Source organism: Chlamydotis macqueenii, chromosome 1, assembly GCF_036417535.1.
Source record: "Chlamydotis macqueenii isolate bChlMac1 chromosome 1, bChlMac1.mat, whole genome shotgun sequence".
Taxonomy (NCBI): domain Eukaryota; kingdom Metazoa; phylum Chordata; class Aves; order Otidiformes; family Otididae; genus Chlamydotis; species Chlamydotis macqueenii.
The window spans coordinates 24,772,581-24,790,809 of NC_141556.1; the positions used below are offsets into that span (position 1 = coordinate 24,772,581).

Sequence of the window (18,229 nt, forward strand, 5' to 3'; positions counted from 1 at the left end):
CTTGGCAGGCACAGTAATTTGTAAATAAACATAACCGGCTCAAAACAGTGCTATTTTATTTTATTCTGTCTTTAAATCAATTAAAGAAAAATATCTAGAAGATAAAATGAGTGGGAATTTTGAAACTATTTATCTGTTTTTTCTGTCTCAGCTCATCTCAGAGTCAGCTTCTTTTTTCTGTGGATTCTTTTTTCTCAGGAGTAGATAGATATTCCCAAGAGCAGCAAAAAAATGATCACCAGCACAATATGTGTCTCAGAACTGTGTTGCAAAAATGTGTTTTTGTGTTCCGCTTGTTGCGATAAGGCTAACAGGAAGAAACAAAATCATGATTCAGAGTTCGTGCTGTTTTCTAAAAGCATGTTTTCAAGATACGAGTTTTTCAGTGCTATAGATGGTACATTTTTCTAACACCTTTTTGTGTACTCTTTCTTCTGGGACAATTTCTTCTATGCAAACATCCACTGAAAATATATTTCAACAGTTCTGAAAATTTTAGGTATTGTCAGCAAGGTTCTTTATGACAACAAACTCAGTGAAGTGACAGGTCCCCAATATGTAGCGATCCCAGCCTTAGTGCAGGTTGACAGATATGACATCCTACTGGCTCACCTTTTTCACTTACTGTTATCTGGACCCCTAGGTCTTTTCTGTCATATATATGACATGTCGCAGCAAGGTTTAATATGACAGAACTATTTGCTTTATCACTCCAGAGCACGATCTCTCCTGACAATGAAATCAAACAGTGCAATTTACTTAAATTCGAGTCCGTTCCATCTGTCAGAAGGTTGAGGTAAAGTATCCTGGCGTCCATCAAAAGAGAGAATATAAATTATTTGCTCTTTCACATCAAATTTATGCAGTAGTATATTGATGTGCCTGGTTACTCATATCTCCACCATATCTGATTTTTGTTGTTGTCTTCACACTGATTTAAAGAGTTCAGGCATTCTTTCCACCTTGACTTCACAGATCACAAATATAAGTGATTTAAAGGGTGAGAGAATTGTTTATGTCATAACCTTTGTTTATGTCATTATCCCTCCTAGATTTAAGTATAGTGCAGAAAGTTAAAATAACAATTTAGCAAAAAGATGTTCACAGAATCCTAGAATTATTTTTAGAACATTTATAGAATGTTATCTTTCTTCATGTCATTTTAGTACAATTTTCTCAGTTCTAGAAACATTGAGAAACTGTTTTGGAGGCTCTGGAGAAGGTACGGGGCAGATCGGCACTTAGTGTCAGCATTGTAAAGTCAGGTGGGAAGCAGTAGCTGGTTTGTTACCCTGGAGCTGGAAGTTAAGAGATAACAGGAAGGTTTCAGGTACTTCTTTTTAAAGTATACTGTATGTGAGGAAGTTGTGACTGCACGGCAAAAATACCATTCGGGAAATGTGTATTTTAATTTCTTTAGTTTAGTCATTATTTTAATATAAATACATTAATAACACCCTTAGACTAAGACTTTAGACTAAGTATGTGCTTAACATTCTTAATACAAGGCTTAAATTTGGGACTTAAATTTGATGTTTAAAAAAACCCGCTGCTTTTGTTTTTAGAAGACTATTTTTTGTTGCATCCTGTATGCTATATTTATATGGAAGTGTTTTTTTACGTGCTGCTATTTGTCCGTATGGGATAGGGGATCAAAAATCTATGTTCACTCTACATAGGGAAATTCCTAGGTGTTGCCTGCTCTGGCTTTTCACACTGTAGTTTGCCTCCCACCTTTATTTTAAAATAACTTTCAGCTATATTGTGCCTCTGGGAAAATACCTGGAAGATTCAAGGAGCGGAAATTCAGCAAGATACAAGTAGGCCCTGCTATTGTGCCAAGAGTACTAATTTTCTTGAGAAAGGATATTATATATCTTTGGGAATTATTTGGGAGAAATATATGCTGCCTTGTGTTCATATTGGGATCAGGTAAAATCTTAGGACTTGAATTTAAAAGTTCAGCTCAAAAGTTGAGTTGTTTGTCTGGTTGCGGTCTGTTCTTTAACTATATTCAGAAGTTACTGTTTTTCCTTCAAGGCAATGGGGAAGAGGAAAGGAGAGTTACCACACATGTTAACTGAAAGCTTTAAAAATAAAGATCACTGTTCAAAGAGGCATCAGAATGAGAGATATCAACAGTTATTAAATATTTCATATTACAGGCCAGATGGAATTGGAACAGTATCTGTTGAAGAAAAAGAAAAGTTTGAGGAAATTAAGGACAGACTTTCCTCCCTTTTAGAAAACCAGATAAGCCATTTCAGGTGGGTGTATAATTTATTCAGTGAATACTAATTTTTTTCTGGAATAATTTTCTCATTGTGTTCAATTTTGGTCTTGAATGAATGAAGTGAAAATAAAATAGTCTACCTGCAAACAAATTCTGACTGCATTAAATATGAAATAATTTATTTACACATGTGACTGCTTAAATTTATTTGTGTGTCATGTGAGTTGTATTTTTCTATGGTAGAAAAGACTGTGCAAGAATATAGACCTGGGTTTTGTTGATATTTTTAAACTTTAAGCTTTCTCTATCATCTCTAACTAAGAAAATTGTCTGAATGAAAATGATTGAGCCATAGCAATTTCTGGATTAGTACTGATAAGAAAAATCATATAAGTAGAGAACATCTTTGGTAGATGGCAGCTAAAACTTTTCTAGATGTCTAATGTAATTTTCCTGGTTTCATGTTATACTTTTCTTTCCTAAATCAACTAAGGTCCATCATCCTCAATAAAGGATGTAGAAGATGTTTAGGGAAGGAGTAGAAGAAACAAAGCAAACTTGGGGTGATACTTCCTTCTATTTTCTAGCAATTGATGGTTTATGACTCTTAGCATAAAAATGGCATAGACCACCAAATCTGTTAGCTTATCACACTAAGCCAACCTATCTGCCATTATTCTGCCAATCTAATCTTTAAAAATGTGTTTACAGAAATTTTCTGTCTCTGTATCACTTTATGACAACCAATTCCACAGTTTAAATAGTGCTGTGTGAAACAGCTTTCTTTTGCTTGGCAAGGTTGGCTATAAGACTGTTGGATGCCCTTCTGGTTTGATGAGGTAAATATCTAGTATTCGCTGTTTTCTGTCATGTTGAAAAATAGGTCGGTGGGGATTTTTTGACCATAGAGGACTTCAGTCCTCACTTCAGACTTTATCTCTGTATTAAACTAAAGAGAGCTGGGATTCTCCTTGGAGGGTAATCCTTTTGGGGAAAAAAAAATTATACTCCATTCCTTTATTTCCTTCAAAGATTCTTCCCTGACAGATTTTCTGGTTCCTGTCTTCCATGGAATTAAATGCTCTTTCCAGAGAAGTAATACAGAGCAGCATAGGACAGCGTACTGACAAAGAACATTGTCTGCAGGGGGAAGGAAAACTTGTTTCTGTGATGATCTTGTCATCCTTGCTACAAAAAAATAAAAAAAAAAAATTAAAAAAAAAAGAGTATTGGAGGTGGGGTAAGAACTCAGGCCTGTGATTGGCATACTTATGACCATATCCTGTCAAATTTATGACAGAAACACTATCACTGTAATCTCCAATGAATTTAAGTCCTTTTCCTCACACACAGTGGTGAGGTTAGTGAGAACAGCTGTGACGCAAAAAACATTGAAGCAGCAGAAGTCTTCTGAATATGTACAGAGAGAGGGAGATGGGGGAACAAGAAGAGAGGCTGGACATTTTCAAAATAATTCTGTTCACCTTCAGGCCTTCATGTGCATTAGACTAATTGCAAAATGTATAATAATGTCTAAATAACTATTTGAGTTGGAACAAATAAAGGTAAAACCCATCATGTCTGCTTACCTACAGACTAGAGTATGTTGATGGGCTTGGGCTGTATCAGTGACCATAGGATCTTTCTGCCTCAGTCTTGTTGGGTTCTGAGGGCATTTGAACAGCATTAGAAACTCCTCCTTGAGAGAAATTAAATGTGTCATTCAAAGATGAAAGATGTCTCCATCCTTCAGAGGACTCTAAGATTTGCCTTTAAATCCTATTTAATCAAAATAGACAAACAGTGCTCTGCCAGGTGAAGAGCAAATATTATGTCTTACTCTCAACAAATGTTAGAAATAAAAAAAAAATAGGTGGAATGTCTGGATTTAAATTAGGCTACTGGCATAATACAGGTAGAAGAAAGAATCGATAGTGCTCTGGAGTCTGAATTTATAAAGCATATAGAGTTACAATATAGGACATCCTGATAAAGAATTGGCATTAGACTTTTAAAGAAAACCTTGACTCAAGAAATGTGTAAAGATCACCTGTATGATTCGTTAACAAAGAATAACCTTGGCTGTGAGATTGCTTTCTTAAGAAAATGTGGTGTTAAAACCACTCTATATTTCAGTCCATCAAAATTGTTGTGATAACTGTGAAATGCTGAGTATTTTGAAGAATACGTTAAGCAGCAAAGATTGATGCAAAGCATGCTCCGAGTTTCTCTACTTTGGCTTTACTGTCCCTGAATGCCCTGTGCTCCTTGTCACCGGGCAGTCCCACCATCTCCCAGGCTGGCTCCCTGCTTCCGCTGTTCTTTCCACTGTCAGTTTGAGCATCCGTGCTGTTTATGTGTGCCCTGGAATGTTTTACAAACTTTCATGTCCTCCTTGTTTGGATAGGTTTTACAGATTTTAAATGCCAGATTCTCTACAATAACCTCTTTATTTTCCTCATGAATTCACAGTTTTTATTTGGTTTTTTGATGACTTTAAAAAAAAAAAATTGTAGCATGCATTTGACTTGGACTCCTAAGTTTTGTGTTTTCCCTCAGGCTGCTTTTAGGTTTCTTGCTTTTTTGGTTGCTTCTTTAAGGTTTTGGCTTTTGTTTTTCAAGTTCTTAATTTTTTCGTTCTTGAAATTAAATATACGTGTACTGGTTGTACAGGTACTGAATTTTTTTGGCCTGTTCTCTTTTGCTACATTATTAAATTTATGATTATTAGTTTTATGATCACTACTACAGAGTACCTGTCCTACTCTGCACTTCGCAAACTATTTCCTGTTCACATTTGAGACCAAATCCAGAATAGCATCTTTTCTTGTGGGTCCTAAATTAGCTGTCTGAGGAAGCAATTCAATACTGTGTCCCAAAATATCATTGTATCACATCCTAGTGAGACATTGATCAGCTGTACACATGTATAATCTCTTACTATTATTATCTGTCATCAATTTGCAACTCCTCTGATCTCACTTAACATTTCCTAATCACTCTCATCATCCTAATTAGGGTGATAGTGATACAGACTTTCAAGGATTTTTTTTTTCTATAATTCATTGGAACTTTGCTAAGCTTTGCCTTCGCTCCATTGCCTAGCATTGCATGGACTGGTCAGCTATTATTGCGGACTGTTTAACTGAAGAGTATATTTCTCTTCCTGCCTTTTCTGAGATGCACTGAACAATTGCTATGTCCACCTAGGTCTGAAAAAGATGCTCTCCCATGCTTGTCAGTTAACTTGCAGTTTCCATTTTTAATACTCCCCTATGGCCTTTTTAGTTGTAACTTTCGTTGCTATCAGCCTGGCTCCATTATGATGAAGATGCAGTCGGCCTGTCCTGTGCTGGTGGCACTCATTAAAGTATTTTTGTCAGTTCTTCAGGTACTTAAGCCTTTCCTCTCTGTCATCTTACCTACTCAGTGAGACTTCAGATCTCTGCCTACCTCTCAGGCATCAAATGTGAAAGAACCAATACTTCAGAGAAAGCTGCCGTGAGGGTCTTGGACTTAACCTCTTGCCTGCCTCTGTGAATTTTGTCTCTGGAGTGTTCCTCCTGCACTTCTGTATGTTGCTGGAACTAATGTAGACCATGAGTGCTGCTCCTTCTCTGTTGTCCCCTAGGTAACATCTCCTGATGTCCACTGTCTTTGTACCTCGCAACTAACTTAGTGCTTGGTCCTCTTGAATGTCACAGACCCAATTGTCCATATGTCTAATAATTGAATGAACTACTGTCACCATCTGTGTCTCCCTATCCTTAAAGATCCCCTCAGCTGTGGGAGCATCCTTGCCACGGCTGAATGATGTAAAATTGGCTGCCATGGGGGTTTTATCCAAGAGACTGAATTTCTCCTTGCCAGCGAGATGCTGCTTTTCTGCCTCCCCAGCAGCAAGGAGGCTGTAACACTGGAGATGGGACTGCTCGGAGTGTCCTTTTAGGCTTCTACTGTGAACATTTCCTTTTCTTTAAGCTACTTATCTCAAGAAAACAACTCTTCTCTGTTGGAAGGTCCTTGCACCAATTGCACACATAAACTTGCTGCCCATGTTGTACTCATATATACTGTCTCTGCAATAAACTGAGTAACCCCTGTTTTACTGTGGGACTTCTGTCTGCATCATGAACTTAAAACTGGTTGGGTTTTGGAAGCTTCTCCTGTTATTTACATTGCAGAAGATACCTGGAAGGAAATCTTTGATCTGCAGTATTAAGTATAATCAAGAAATGAGTGACATTTATTCAAAAACTACCACTACAGGTTGACAGGAATAAACAGTGGGAAAGAGGAGTCGAAGATTGTGGAAATATACTGCAAAAGGAGGAGGAGACAAGAGACCTAAAGATGTGTTCTGTTTTAAGAACAGAACAGGCTTAACTTCTAAGGATCATTAAATCTGCTTTGCTAATTTGTTAACATGTCCTCAAAAATTGTTAGCACTACAGAAACAAAATGAGGCAAAGCAAATACTGGAATTCTCACTGCAGGAAATCCTTTTTTGACCTCATTTTCAAGGCTTTATTTTGTCTCATTAAATGTATATCTAAAATTCACTGGTCTGAATCCTTTTATCATTAGAAAAGATTTTACTCTTGGAAGACATTAAAATATGAGGCTACCATTCTCACTGAGTAATAATAACAAAAAAATAATCTCAGCAAAGTAAAAAATCCTTTTTCCAATTGGGGATATCCAGCAAGATTTTATAGACAGGATTAAGGGAGGTTACAGTTGCCTGAGCATTGTAGTCTCATTGAGCTGATATATTGGATCATTCAGGAGACAAAAATGGAAAACAAAGCTGTGAATGGGATCGCTTCTTAATTTATATCATTTTAGAGGTATCAAGACAGAAGTGGGTATTGTTTAAATTGTAGCTGATAGCATTTAAGATAACATAAAATGCTTTTCCAAGTTGTAATATAATCTGAAAACTTATGGAATATATGCAGGCATTTTTATTCCCACATATCTCTAGAAATTTAAATATCTGACATTTTATCCTTATCTTAATCCAATATTAAAACAAGATATAATATACAGAGTGCTGCTTCAACAGCTCCAGTAGCTGTCATCGCTACGTGACAAATAGTACCTCTCTCCAGGAAGATGACAATTAAGCTAACCAGAGACCATTAAATATCCTTCATAGCTGACAAAGTGGAAGTGGTGCCTTTTGTATTTTTTCCGTATTTAGGCCTGAGCTACTGGTGGGCTTATGCTGCTGTACTATGTATGTGCTCCGGGACAGACTACTAAAGAGGCCTTCTGCCTCATTAGTACTTCGTGTATGGGATTCTTGCACTAACATCATTTAATGCAAGTTGTGTACAGTTACATCTCAAAGTAAATTCTTAACTTAGGTATTATAATTCTGATCATTTTATTTTCCACTTTTTTCTTTCTTTTTTTTTTTAACTTTTTAAGATACTGTTTCCCTTTTGGACGTCCTGAAGGAGCTTTAAAAGCCACACTTTCATTGCTTGAAAGGGTAAGTTTGAGAACATCTTTTAAATTCTGCTTGAGTATTAAGCCTGCATTTTTCTTTTGCCCTCAGGCTGCTGAAAGCAAACTCATGTCTTCTTAGGTATTTTTCTACTGTTTTAATTGTTCACTGGGAGGTTTTTTTCTCATTATCTTCCACAGAGGCAAACAGCTGTTTTCTGTAGGACTTATTTATTGGACTTTCACTTCAAGCCACTGCAGTGGCTCTCTGTTTCTTAATAATTTAACAATTACCCAGCATTATCTCTGAAGTAGTACAAGTCTACCCTACAGCCCCCCTTTCCTACTTTCTGTGGCTTCTATGCTGCTGATGTTATCTATACTGATATGTAACATAAAAAATCTTCTATACAATCCAAATAATCTTCCATAAATGCATAATAGAAAGACATGGACCTGTTGGAGTGAGTCCAGAGGAGGACGACAAAGATGATCAGAGGGCTGGACCACCTCTCCTATGAAGACAGATTGAGAGAGTTGGGGCTGTTCAGCCTGAAAAAGAGAAGGCTCGAGGGAGAACTTGTAGAAGCCTTCCAGTACCTCAAGGGGGCCTACAAGAAAGCTGGGGAGGGAGGGACTTTTGACAAGGGCATGTAGTGATAGGACAAGGGGTAATGGCTTTAAACTGGGAGAGTAGATTTAGATTAGACATGAGGAAGAAATTCTTTACTATGAGGGTGGTGAGGCACTGGAACAGGTTGCCTGGAGAAGTTGTGGATGCTCAATCTCTGGAAGTGTTCAAGACCAGATTGAATGGGGGGTTGAGTGACGTGGTCTAGTGGAAGTTGTTCCTGCTCATGATGATCTTTAAGGTCCCTTCTAACCCAAAATATTCTGTGATTCTATGATCTGTTCTTCTACTTGTCCATGATAAAAAAATTCCACTAGAAGTTGAAATTTTCCCTGCATAGTATAGATTACTTTTTCACAGCAAGGATGTGTTGAATTTGAGTAACTTTATGAAGGAAGAGAAGCAAGTCGGTATTAGATAGCTCTGATGGTGTTGTTCACAGCTTCTCCTTTACACTGTTGAAGAGTCAATGGTTATACAATGGTGGAGACTTTTCCACAGGTGAGAACCAAGCAAATTTCCACATCCACATCTTTAGTGGGCACCATGATCCAGCCCATCAACAGAATGCTCTTGTTATACTGTTGGCATCACTAAAATGAAGACTGACTGGCATAGTGCAAAATGACAGACAGGAGAGGTATTGTATATAAATATGCAGTCAAACCAGAGTTGAACAGAAACCTTCAAAGACAAATATCTAGTTCCACCAGCTGAAATAGTTCCTTTTTTTATTTCTGCCTTTAATCAGTATGAGATCTGTAGTAACTTTAGGATACTTTTATCCTTTTCCCTTGGGTTTTGGGTAATGACTGTAACCAAGCAGTATAATTGTCTCTGGCACAGGTTTTAATGAAAGATATTGCCACTCCCATACCAGCAGAAGAGGTGAAGAAAGTGGTTAGAAAATGTCTGGAGAAGGCTGCGTTGATCAATTACACTCGACTTACAGAATATGCCAAAATAGAAGGTTAGTACAGCAATCAACTGCCAAAGTGGCTGTAAAAGCCAACAATGCCTATTAACTGAATATTCTGTGAGCAGCCTTTTCCCTTTCCAGAACAAACCCCTTCCACAGCAAGGGGAAATGTCTCATTAAAATCTCAGCTGGTGAACTATGCAGCTTTTTCCTATTCATTGCTTTAATATGCCTCCTGGGACTCTGTTTGAATGGAAGACTAGGACTTCCTAATTTAAGTTGCCCTTTGTTCTTACTTTTGAGTTCTTCATAAATCTAAAAGGTTGTTTATGGGTTATTTTTTATTTCTCTAACTACTTCTAGTAATTAAAGTAGTGACAGGAAATTCTTTCCTTAACAGCAGTGACAGTACCTTGAAACTTGAAAACTCTCGGTGTAGATGCTTTTCTGATGTACTTACAAGGCAGACAGATAGATAAATGTTATTTATTTTTAGTGTTGTGTTGTCAGAAGTATAATAATAATCCAGTGATTAAAATGTTAATTACATCCTGATTTTCTGAATTAATTAGTGGGACAAAATACTAGATTCGATGGTAATCAGAAGTTTTTCTGGAATTTAGGTATGTTCTAGAAAGTATGTAGTGAAATTAAGGTTCTGCTCAAAATAATTGGCTAGGATACACAATGTCATTTTACTGTTTGTAAACCTTATGTAGAACAAAAAAGGAAGTCATGATAGTCAAATGCCTTGTTAAGACACATCTGTTATTATCAATATATCCAGGAATAGAAAACAGTATATGCACATCTATATAACTGGATTTTCAGAGCTAAAGTCAATTAACAGGAAATATATGAAGGATGAATTCTGCTTTTTTTTTTAAAAAAAAAAAAAAAATTATGTAGATTATAATTTTTGTAGCATATATTTCTAGCAACACACTAGAAGAAATAGTTATCGTAGCAGCAAAATGAAGAAGCCTTATATATCTAACAATATTATAAAGCCAACTTCTTTCCTTTTTCCATTTCATCTCAAATTCACTGAAAAACATGAGTTAACCAATCTCACAAGTGATTAACAAAAAACCCATCTCATCACTATAGCAACCAGCATTATATCATGGAAGTAACAACATGAAACCATCTTAGTAACCAGTTTATCATAATTAATTATGATATCATGTTGTGTTAAAGAAAGAAGGATGAATATTAAATCTATTCTGGAAAACCAAAAAAAAAGCAAAAATAACTATTTTCCTTAGGTTTTGTCATTCTGTATTCGTAAAGGGGATTTTTTAATGTGCAGTATTTCAGTCTTTTAACAAACCTGTTGAAATAATGGGTATAAAAATAGAAACACTTAAAAGTGTATGCAAAAGCATGCAAAAGATATCTAAACTCACTGACACTAGATTGGATTGGAAAAAATTGTTATAGTGATGTCAATACATCTTTGCTCAAGATTTAACTGTATCCTAGCGAATTGTGGCAGTTCCACTTCAAGTAGCAAATTTTGCACTTCAAAATATGCGCACTGTTAACATTGCAGTAAACTGGAAATTGTCTTTTGGTTGAAACACAACTGGATTTCTGTAAGTAGTTTTACATGAATGTAATTGTAAACCCAAAGCACAACAGATAATTACATATGTAAGTCTAGCACCTGAATGAGAAATAGATTGAGTACTTCTCTGAGAATAAAGTAGAGTACTATTTGAAAGTGAAGGGCTTCAGCATAACATCAGAAAATTAAACAGATTGATTTTCAGTAGCAATGAGACCTCTTTCTATACTCTGGTCATTACAAATATCCTGCATTTTTACCAATATAAATGTAATAGTTTTCAACAATAGGTTCCATTCTGCTTCTTTAGGTTTTGGGAACATAATTGTATCCATGCACTGAAATTACATTCTTCTCTTGAAAGTAATTCATGTTAGTGTTTGCATTAATTGATTACTCCTCCAGTTGCCTAAAGAAGTAATATAATCAGTATCTTTTCAACATTACTGATCCTCAAATGCAGCTGTCACACAGCTACGTATGTAGCTGTACGTACAGCTACATTTGAGGATTTTTAGCCTATTCTTTGAATATTTCTTCAGTTAACATTATATCAGTCAGTCAAAATGAAACTGTTGCATGGTATCATCAGCTATAGACCAATAGTAACTACCTAAAAAGTAGAAATGCAAAGAAGACTCTAACAAAAATAATATTCTTATAGTCTTACTTTCTTATATTCTTTTACTATTATTTATGTTTTAAATAATAAATGCAGACTCAGCCAGTAGCCCAAAATATAGACTATATAGGACTAGTAAATATAAATATACTACCGAAAAACAGGTACAGTTTCTCCCTCAGCTGACAAAACCTATCACTTATGTGAGCTGATTGTCAGGATTCTCACTGCTGTGCTCAAGATTTTAAGAATACTTTAATTCTTTATTTGGTATTTATTCTTCTCTAATTAAATTGAAATAGTTATACTTCTGTAATGATGTTTTTCTTCTCTTTTTTTGTTGTTTCATATTTAGCAGCAGCAGAAAAGGACTCAGGTGATTACTATTTGTGTGCATGTCTGCATGTATTATAGATGTACTGTGTTGTGTCTGTTGTTTTATTATTTTTGTTGATTTCAGCAATATAAAGATATCAAACAAAACCTGTGCAAACGTTAAAAATAATTTTGATGTAGTATAGTCCATGCATTCTTCATTTACACTGATACTTAACTGTGATGTGGATATTTATTAGCAATTTAGATAATTGTATATTTTGGAGTATCATGCAACTGTAGTTTTTATGAAGGAGGTGTAACTAAGTGATGCAGAAAAGTTTGGCTGTTAAATTCAAGATCAGTTTGGGTATTTAGAGAAATGTGATTTCAGAGTCATCAGCAAAAATGGCATCTGTTTCTTAGAGGGTCTGCTGGATTTATTGATGAAGAAACTGATTTTGTAAAGCTGGTTTTACGTTTCTCTGATATGGCTTTGTTTAGTGATATGTTTATTTTTCTAGTTACAGATGAAGGTTGGGAGGATGGTAGTTCTTTGTGTTCCTAATTTCATGAAGCTGATATGGTGTATATTCTCCAATAGTGCAGAGAGGATTTTGAGTGCTTGTATCCCAGTATTTAAAAGTGATCATAAAAAGAGCGTAGCTGAAGTAGTATTTGTGGCTGAGTAGTATTGACTGCATAGAAGTATGCAGGATTCTGCATATATATACTATGAAATAGATGTGCACACTACTTTGTCTTACCTTTTTTAAAGATGTACATACAGACTCAATGGAAACTTGATCATAATGCTGTGTGGGGTTTCCACAAATAGTGTCAACCACGGTTGTGGAAAGGGGCATTGAGTTGGAAGCATTCTCAGGATGAAATAATTTTGCATCTGGAAAGACAGACTGGACTGGGGTGATGACTACAAAAGTTGCATGAAAGTAGTTGAAAATGCAGCTCCTTGCCAGTGAGGGTCTTGAAGGGAGCAAGATGGTCCAGTTTTGGAGGAACATCTTGTTTAGCCAGTAAACCAGCAAAAAACCACTACCAAATTATAAGAACTACGTTTTTTAAAGTCTGTGTTCAAAACTGAAGATTCAAAAAATTCCATTGGTTCCCAAAACTTCCACTGATTTTCATTTGAAAGCTTTAAATGCCCTGGAAACAGAAGAGGTCTGTATGGAATTGTTAAAAAAAGAGAGAAGATGATGCACGGGTGGTATGGGTATTCATACCACCGCCTGTTAGGATGAGTTGTTATGAATAGATGATCTCCTGATCCTCTCTGATCAACAGGGAGAGGTTCCTTAAGCAGGTGATTCAGAGAACTTGGAGGCTCCTTAAACAATTTCTCTGAGAAAGGACCTATCTCACACCATCAAATACAAATGCACCCTAAGACAGTTCCCCTACTAGGTAAGATACCTAAAGGTAGATAGCGCAAATATTCCACTTAGTATTTTTACACATGTAGATATTGAAGAAAATATCTCTTCAAATTAGAAATTTAGAAAAAAAATTAAAATTAATTTCAGAAATGAGAAAAATAATTTTAGAGTTTGTGTCCTTGGACCTCTGCACTCTAAAACCTCAACTGTACACTTTTATATCATGTGTATCACCTCAAGTACAAATCTTCCTTGTGCCACATGCTTGTTATCCTTGCTTTTTCTTGGGCTTATTATGTCAGAAATATAGACTCTTACACACAGATGTCATATGGATACAAGCACAGGGTGAAAAAAAAAAAAAAAGAATGTACCTGATTTCAGTCATTTTATATTAGGTTTATGCATGCTTTGAAAGAAACTATTGCCATGTTCTTGAGATAGGATAGCAAAGCTGTCCCTTACATGACCTGGCAAATAACTGTATTAGAAAATAGATGAGAGGAAAGCCTATCACATACAGTGAATAAATGGAAATTCACTGGGTGAGGTAGGTGACGCTAGAGGTTTATAGGCTGTCTTTATAATTTAATTGTGTAATTAAATTCTGCTTCTGACTAAAAATGCATCTGAAAATTAATCAGACAACTCAGAAAAATTCGTTTTATGGAAAGAAGTAAACAGACTGTGTTTCACCAGAACCCATTTCTCTGATGCAAGAGATGAAGCAGCTGAAAGGAATCCCAATAAAATTATATTTTAGCCTGGCTAAAATCCTGCTCCTGTTGGTGTCACTAGCTAAACTCCTACAGATTTTGTCATGAGCTTGATGGATGTTACGCTAAGCCCTAATGTCATATATTGCATTATTGTAGAAAATAAGGAAAACCTATTTCTTGATAACTATTATTTACCCTTTAACCTGGGCACTAGATACTGTATAGAGAATCTTGAATTGCAGGAGTGTCCTTGTTAGGTAATACAGAGGTGAACATGCAAATTCTTTTTGTTGCGAGAATCCTTTTTCAGTGTGGTTGCCAGGTTCCCAGGTCTATTCCCCAAGTGCTCTCATTTTCAGTCTCAATTGAACAAGACTGAATGCTTTCCCAGAAGACGGTGCTTACTTTCTTAATGGCAGACACAGTGGTATAAGCAGCACTTGCATCAACAGGATTTGTTTGCAGTCAGAATGACATTTTATTTAGCACTCCCATGTCATTGTACTATTATGAATATAGAACAGCTTTTTTTCAATAAAAATTACATTTGCAATGACAATTATACAGGGTTCAGCATGTCATTCCTTACAACATGTTCAGCTGAAATTCTCATAGAGTAGCTAATCTGTTCAGTCAGTGTAATTGCCATTATGAGAAGAACAGCAGCAAACCTACTGTTATAATTTTGAACTATGTCTAAGGACTCTCATATAATGCCCTTGTACCTTGCAGCAAGGGTTTATAATTTGTCAAGGAGATGATCACAGCATCAATATGTGAAAATCTCTTTTTAAGTATAAACCATTTTCATTTTGGCACGTGCTGCCTTTGAGACTTTGCCACCTGAAAGTAATTTTTAGATCATTTTGTGTATGGTGTATTTTCCTGTCTTATTCAGTATTTAACTTGAGTTAAGTCTTCCTGTAGAAAATGTTGAACACAACTGGACCTGCTAGATGCTGAGGGCAGAGACAAATAGCATTCTTCAGATGCATTTTGTATAGCTTCCAATTAGCAGCTTATAAAAATTTGTGTGCCCTCTAACCTGTTTTCTCCCCTTAAAAAAGGTGGCCATCCTTATACAGAATTCATATTTTTTACTTATATTTTGTACACATCCGTTAACACACACAGAGAGTAATGAAATACTTTCTCTGTTTCTTCGTAGAAGAATTTATTTCAAATCTGAATGGCTGAGGAGTAATGGACTCGGCTAGTGCTGCTGTCATTGCTGAAGAGAAGTGATAGAAACGCACATCTAATACATTTTTCAGCACAAGGGCATTACCTTGCTGTGGAGAAACAAAGGGACCGGGTTAGGGATTAAAGTGGTAAATAGCTGTGAAGGGAACAGGGCAGGATCTGTCGTTGTCTGTAGATATTCATTTCTAAGGCAATAGACAGACTGTAAAGATTTGAATTATTACGTAATTGTCTTTTAACTCATTATTTTTAAAAGTCTGTAGTAACTGGATATACAGGGCTCCTTCTGCCAATCATTTCCAATTAAAGGAATGAGAATAAATTTGATTAAAATTGGAGCAAATAGTTACTGTGTAGTGTGCAATTGCTCAAAGACAAATCACAGTTGTCATCCCAATATTTCTTTCTATCAGACAGGCTGCCAAAGGCGGAACGACTGTTAACTCCATACAATAGAAGGTCAGGAGCAACTCAACAGTTTGCTGGTTTTTAAAGGACATTGCTCGTTAACGTACTCATTACATACAAGTTTCTAAAGGAAGGGTAGTATGTAAATGCCCTCAAGGCTCAGAAGGATCTATCTGACTTAAAAAGAAGAACACTACAAACATTATTGAAATTGAGAAGGCAAGTGGAGAGAGTCATTGTACCTGGAGAGGACTTGATTAAAGCTCTCCATGCATGTTCATTTCACTGAACAAACAAAAACGAATGAGTTGCACAGCGGCATAGCACCTTCTTGGTCTCTGTGCAACTAAACAGAAAGAAGAGGATATGGGCAAATATCCCTAATTTCAATTTTGGAGCAGAGGTCTGGGAAAGAACCACTGGAGTGTTAAGTCTACGTCCTGATACTCCTTTGTAAGCAGACCCACCCTCTTAAGAGCTGGACTGAGTCAGTCATTGTCAATGCACTCCCCCTTGTCTGCCCCTACTTCACCCATGTGAAGGCCATTTCAAGTCCTGTTTGCTCTGTAGGTGTAGGAATCACCTTACAGTCAAATTAGTTCCTAGTTTTTAGCGTGCTAACCCTGTCCTATATCCCTAGTGAAGAAGGAATACTTCATTAGTATTTCGTCATCTTCAATTCCTCCTCGCCCTATGATGCATTTTTAGACAATTGTTTTATGCTCAAGCAATCTAGACTTTCATCACCTTGTGTCAGAGTTTTAGCCTCCTGTTCTTCATTTTTATCATCTTAGGAGCCTTTCCGTATTAAAGTTTGAATTCCACCTTCTTGAACATTAGTAACAACAACTGTGCAAAGTCATCCCCTTAAGATGCCTTGCACAGTACTAGTAGTATTATAGTATTATAGTATTATAGTATTATACCAGAAATGCTTAATCTAATATATTCAAGGAACACTTGTCTTTTGATGTCTATATCATGCTCGTGGCACACAGTCGTTCTGTGAAAAGTTATTTCAACCCAGTGTTCAGAGTTTTGACCATTTCCAGCTGACAAGTTCCTAGTTTATAGCGAATGTTTATTGGTGTTCATGTGTCAAAATGTATTGCACTTCTTAAAGTATTAAATTTTATTTCTCTCTCCCATTCTTTGGAATTATCCAATTCTTGTTAATGCATTTTGACATGTCCTTTGCCACTGTTTTACAACATTGTTATGAGTGCGCTCGTAATATTTCTTCTGAGGTCATTGGTGAAAATATTAAGGAAGCTCAGCTCTAAGATGGATCTTCAAGGAATTCTTCAAGAAACCTTTTTTGCTCTTTCTCAACACTAACTTTTGCCTTTCTCTTGAGGCAGCTTCTTTATCCAACACATAGTTTATTTTTTAATCCTTATTTTCTTCAGCTTAACTGGTAGCTTTCCCGTGAGACACAGTATCAAATGCTTTATTAAAGTCAGAATAGATGAGATCTACTGAATTCCTTTTATAAGAAAATATCCTATCAAGGAAAGCTGCTGCACAAGTCCAGTGTGACCTACCTTTACAAATCTATTACATTTTATTCTTTTTTTCTGTTCATTTTCTGTCCTCAATTAGTCATTTCTTCAAAAATTGCTTTAAAGTTAATAATTGTCAACAATGCTTTTCCCTCCTCCTTTACCTGACAGCATTAGATTTGTTGTTGTCATCTTTCAGTAACCTCCTAAAATTTAGACTCTTAAAATTATTAGATTTTTTAAAAACACTTCTTACTAAGTCTGCACTTTAAAGTGCCAGTTTTCTCTCAGTCTAGTATGTCAGTTATTCAAGTCTCTTCATTCATGGAGCCCTTCAGTTTTATTTCACAGGAACAGAAAGTGCTGAGAACATTAGTTCTTTCCCCTTTTTAAGACAAATTAGAAGTGAGAGAAAGGAAGAAAATGTCAACTGTGTTGCTAAAACCAGAACACAAAGAATCATGAATTAAGTGCCTTTGATCAGCAATTAAAAATTTATATTTCTTTTCGTCTCTGCCTTTTTTCTTCTTTTACCTTTTCAGATTTGTTATTTCAATTTTTTCCATAAGCCAAGATTCTGTTTTATGAAAAGAAAAATATTAAAAAAAACCAAAACAGAACACACCAAAACCAACCCGTGATTGTTCCATTAAGGTAATTCCATTGAATACTATGATAAATTTTAAAAAGAATGAAAACATGACAGTGTAATCTACTTTATAAAATGATAAGTTATAGTCTAGGAGATGTGAACTCTAACTTTGTACAAATCTCATAATCTCTCTGTACATAGGTGATAATGGTAATTAATTTTTTGGTTGTTGTTGTTGCCCCTAGAATTTAAAATCCTGTAGAATTCTTAGAAAGCAATTATGGAAAGACTGGTTTCAACTTCATAATTAAGGCTAAGTTCTGTTATTTATAAAGGACTAGAATATTTTTTTAATCAGATGTCCTCCCAGATGTCAACTCCTTACTTTTTCATGTAGAATTAATTCTGTGAGAATTTGCAAGAAAATCCACCACAGTCAAATTGAAATTATCTGTGAGTGGATTATCCCAGTTGCAGATTAACTCTGCAGAGTCAGTTCAGGTCTAGTAGTGTATATTAGCTCCAGCTTATTGATGTTTGTACTGCCTTTGATACAAGTCTAGAAGCAATCTTGCTGGTTTCTCATGTCATAAAGCCCAAATTATTGGGCCCAACTGGAGCAGAGATGGCTCCATGCAGCTTGAATTATGATGTATGTGTA

The 18,229-nt window shown here is 35.8% G+C and overlaps 1 protein-coding gene across 5 annotated transcripts in view; it reads left to right on the top strand.

Annotated features, from left to right (window-relative positions):
• CADPS2 (calcium dependent secretion activator 2) overlaps window positions 1–18,229 on the top strand; it is a 317,678-nt gene that overhangs the window by 229,192 nt on the left and 70,257 nt on the right. For 4 of the 5 annotated variants that reach the window (XM_086747229.1, XM_086747251.1, XM_086747235.1 and 1 more), the window contains exons 14-16: window positions 2,166–2,267; window positions 7,670–7,733; window positions 9,165–9,288. In XM_086747229.1, coding sequence (XP_086603355.1) covers window positions 2,166–2,267; window positions 7,670–7,733; window positions 9,165–9,288 — 290 coding nt within the window. Of the gene's footprint in view, window positions 1–2,165; window positions 2,268–7,669; window positions 7,734–9,164; window positions 9,289–11,787; window positions 11,806–18,229 lie in introns of all 5 variants that reach the window. The other variant, XM_086747222.1, reaches the window with a different exon arrangement.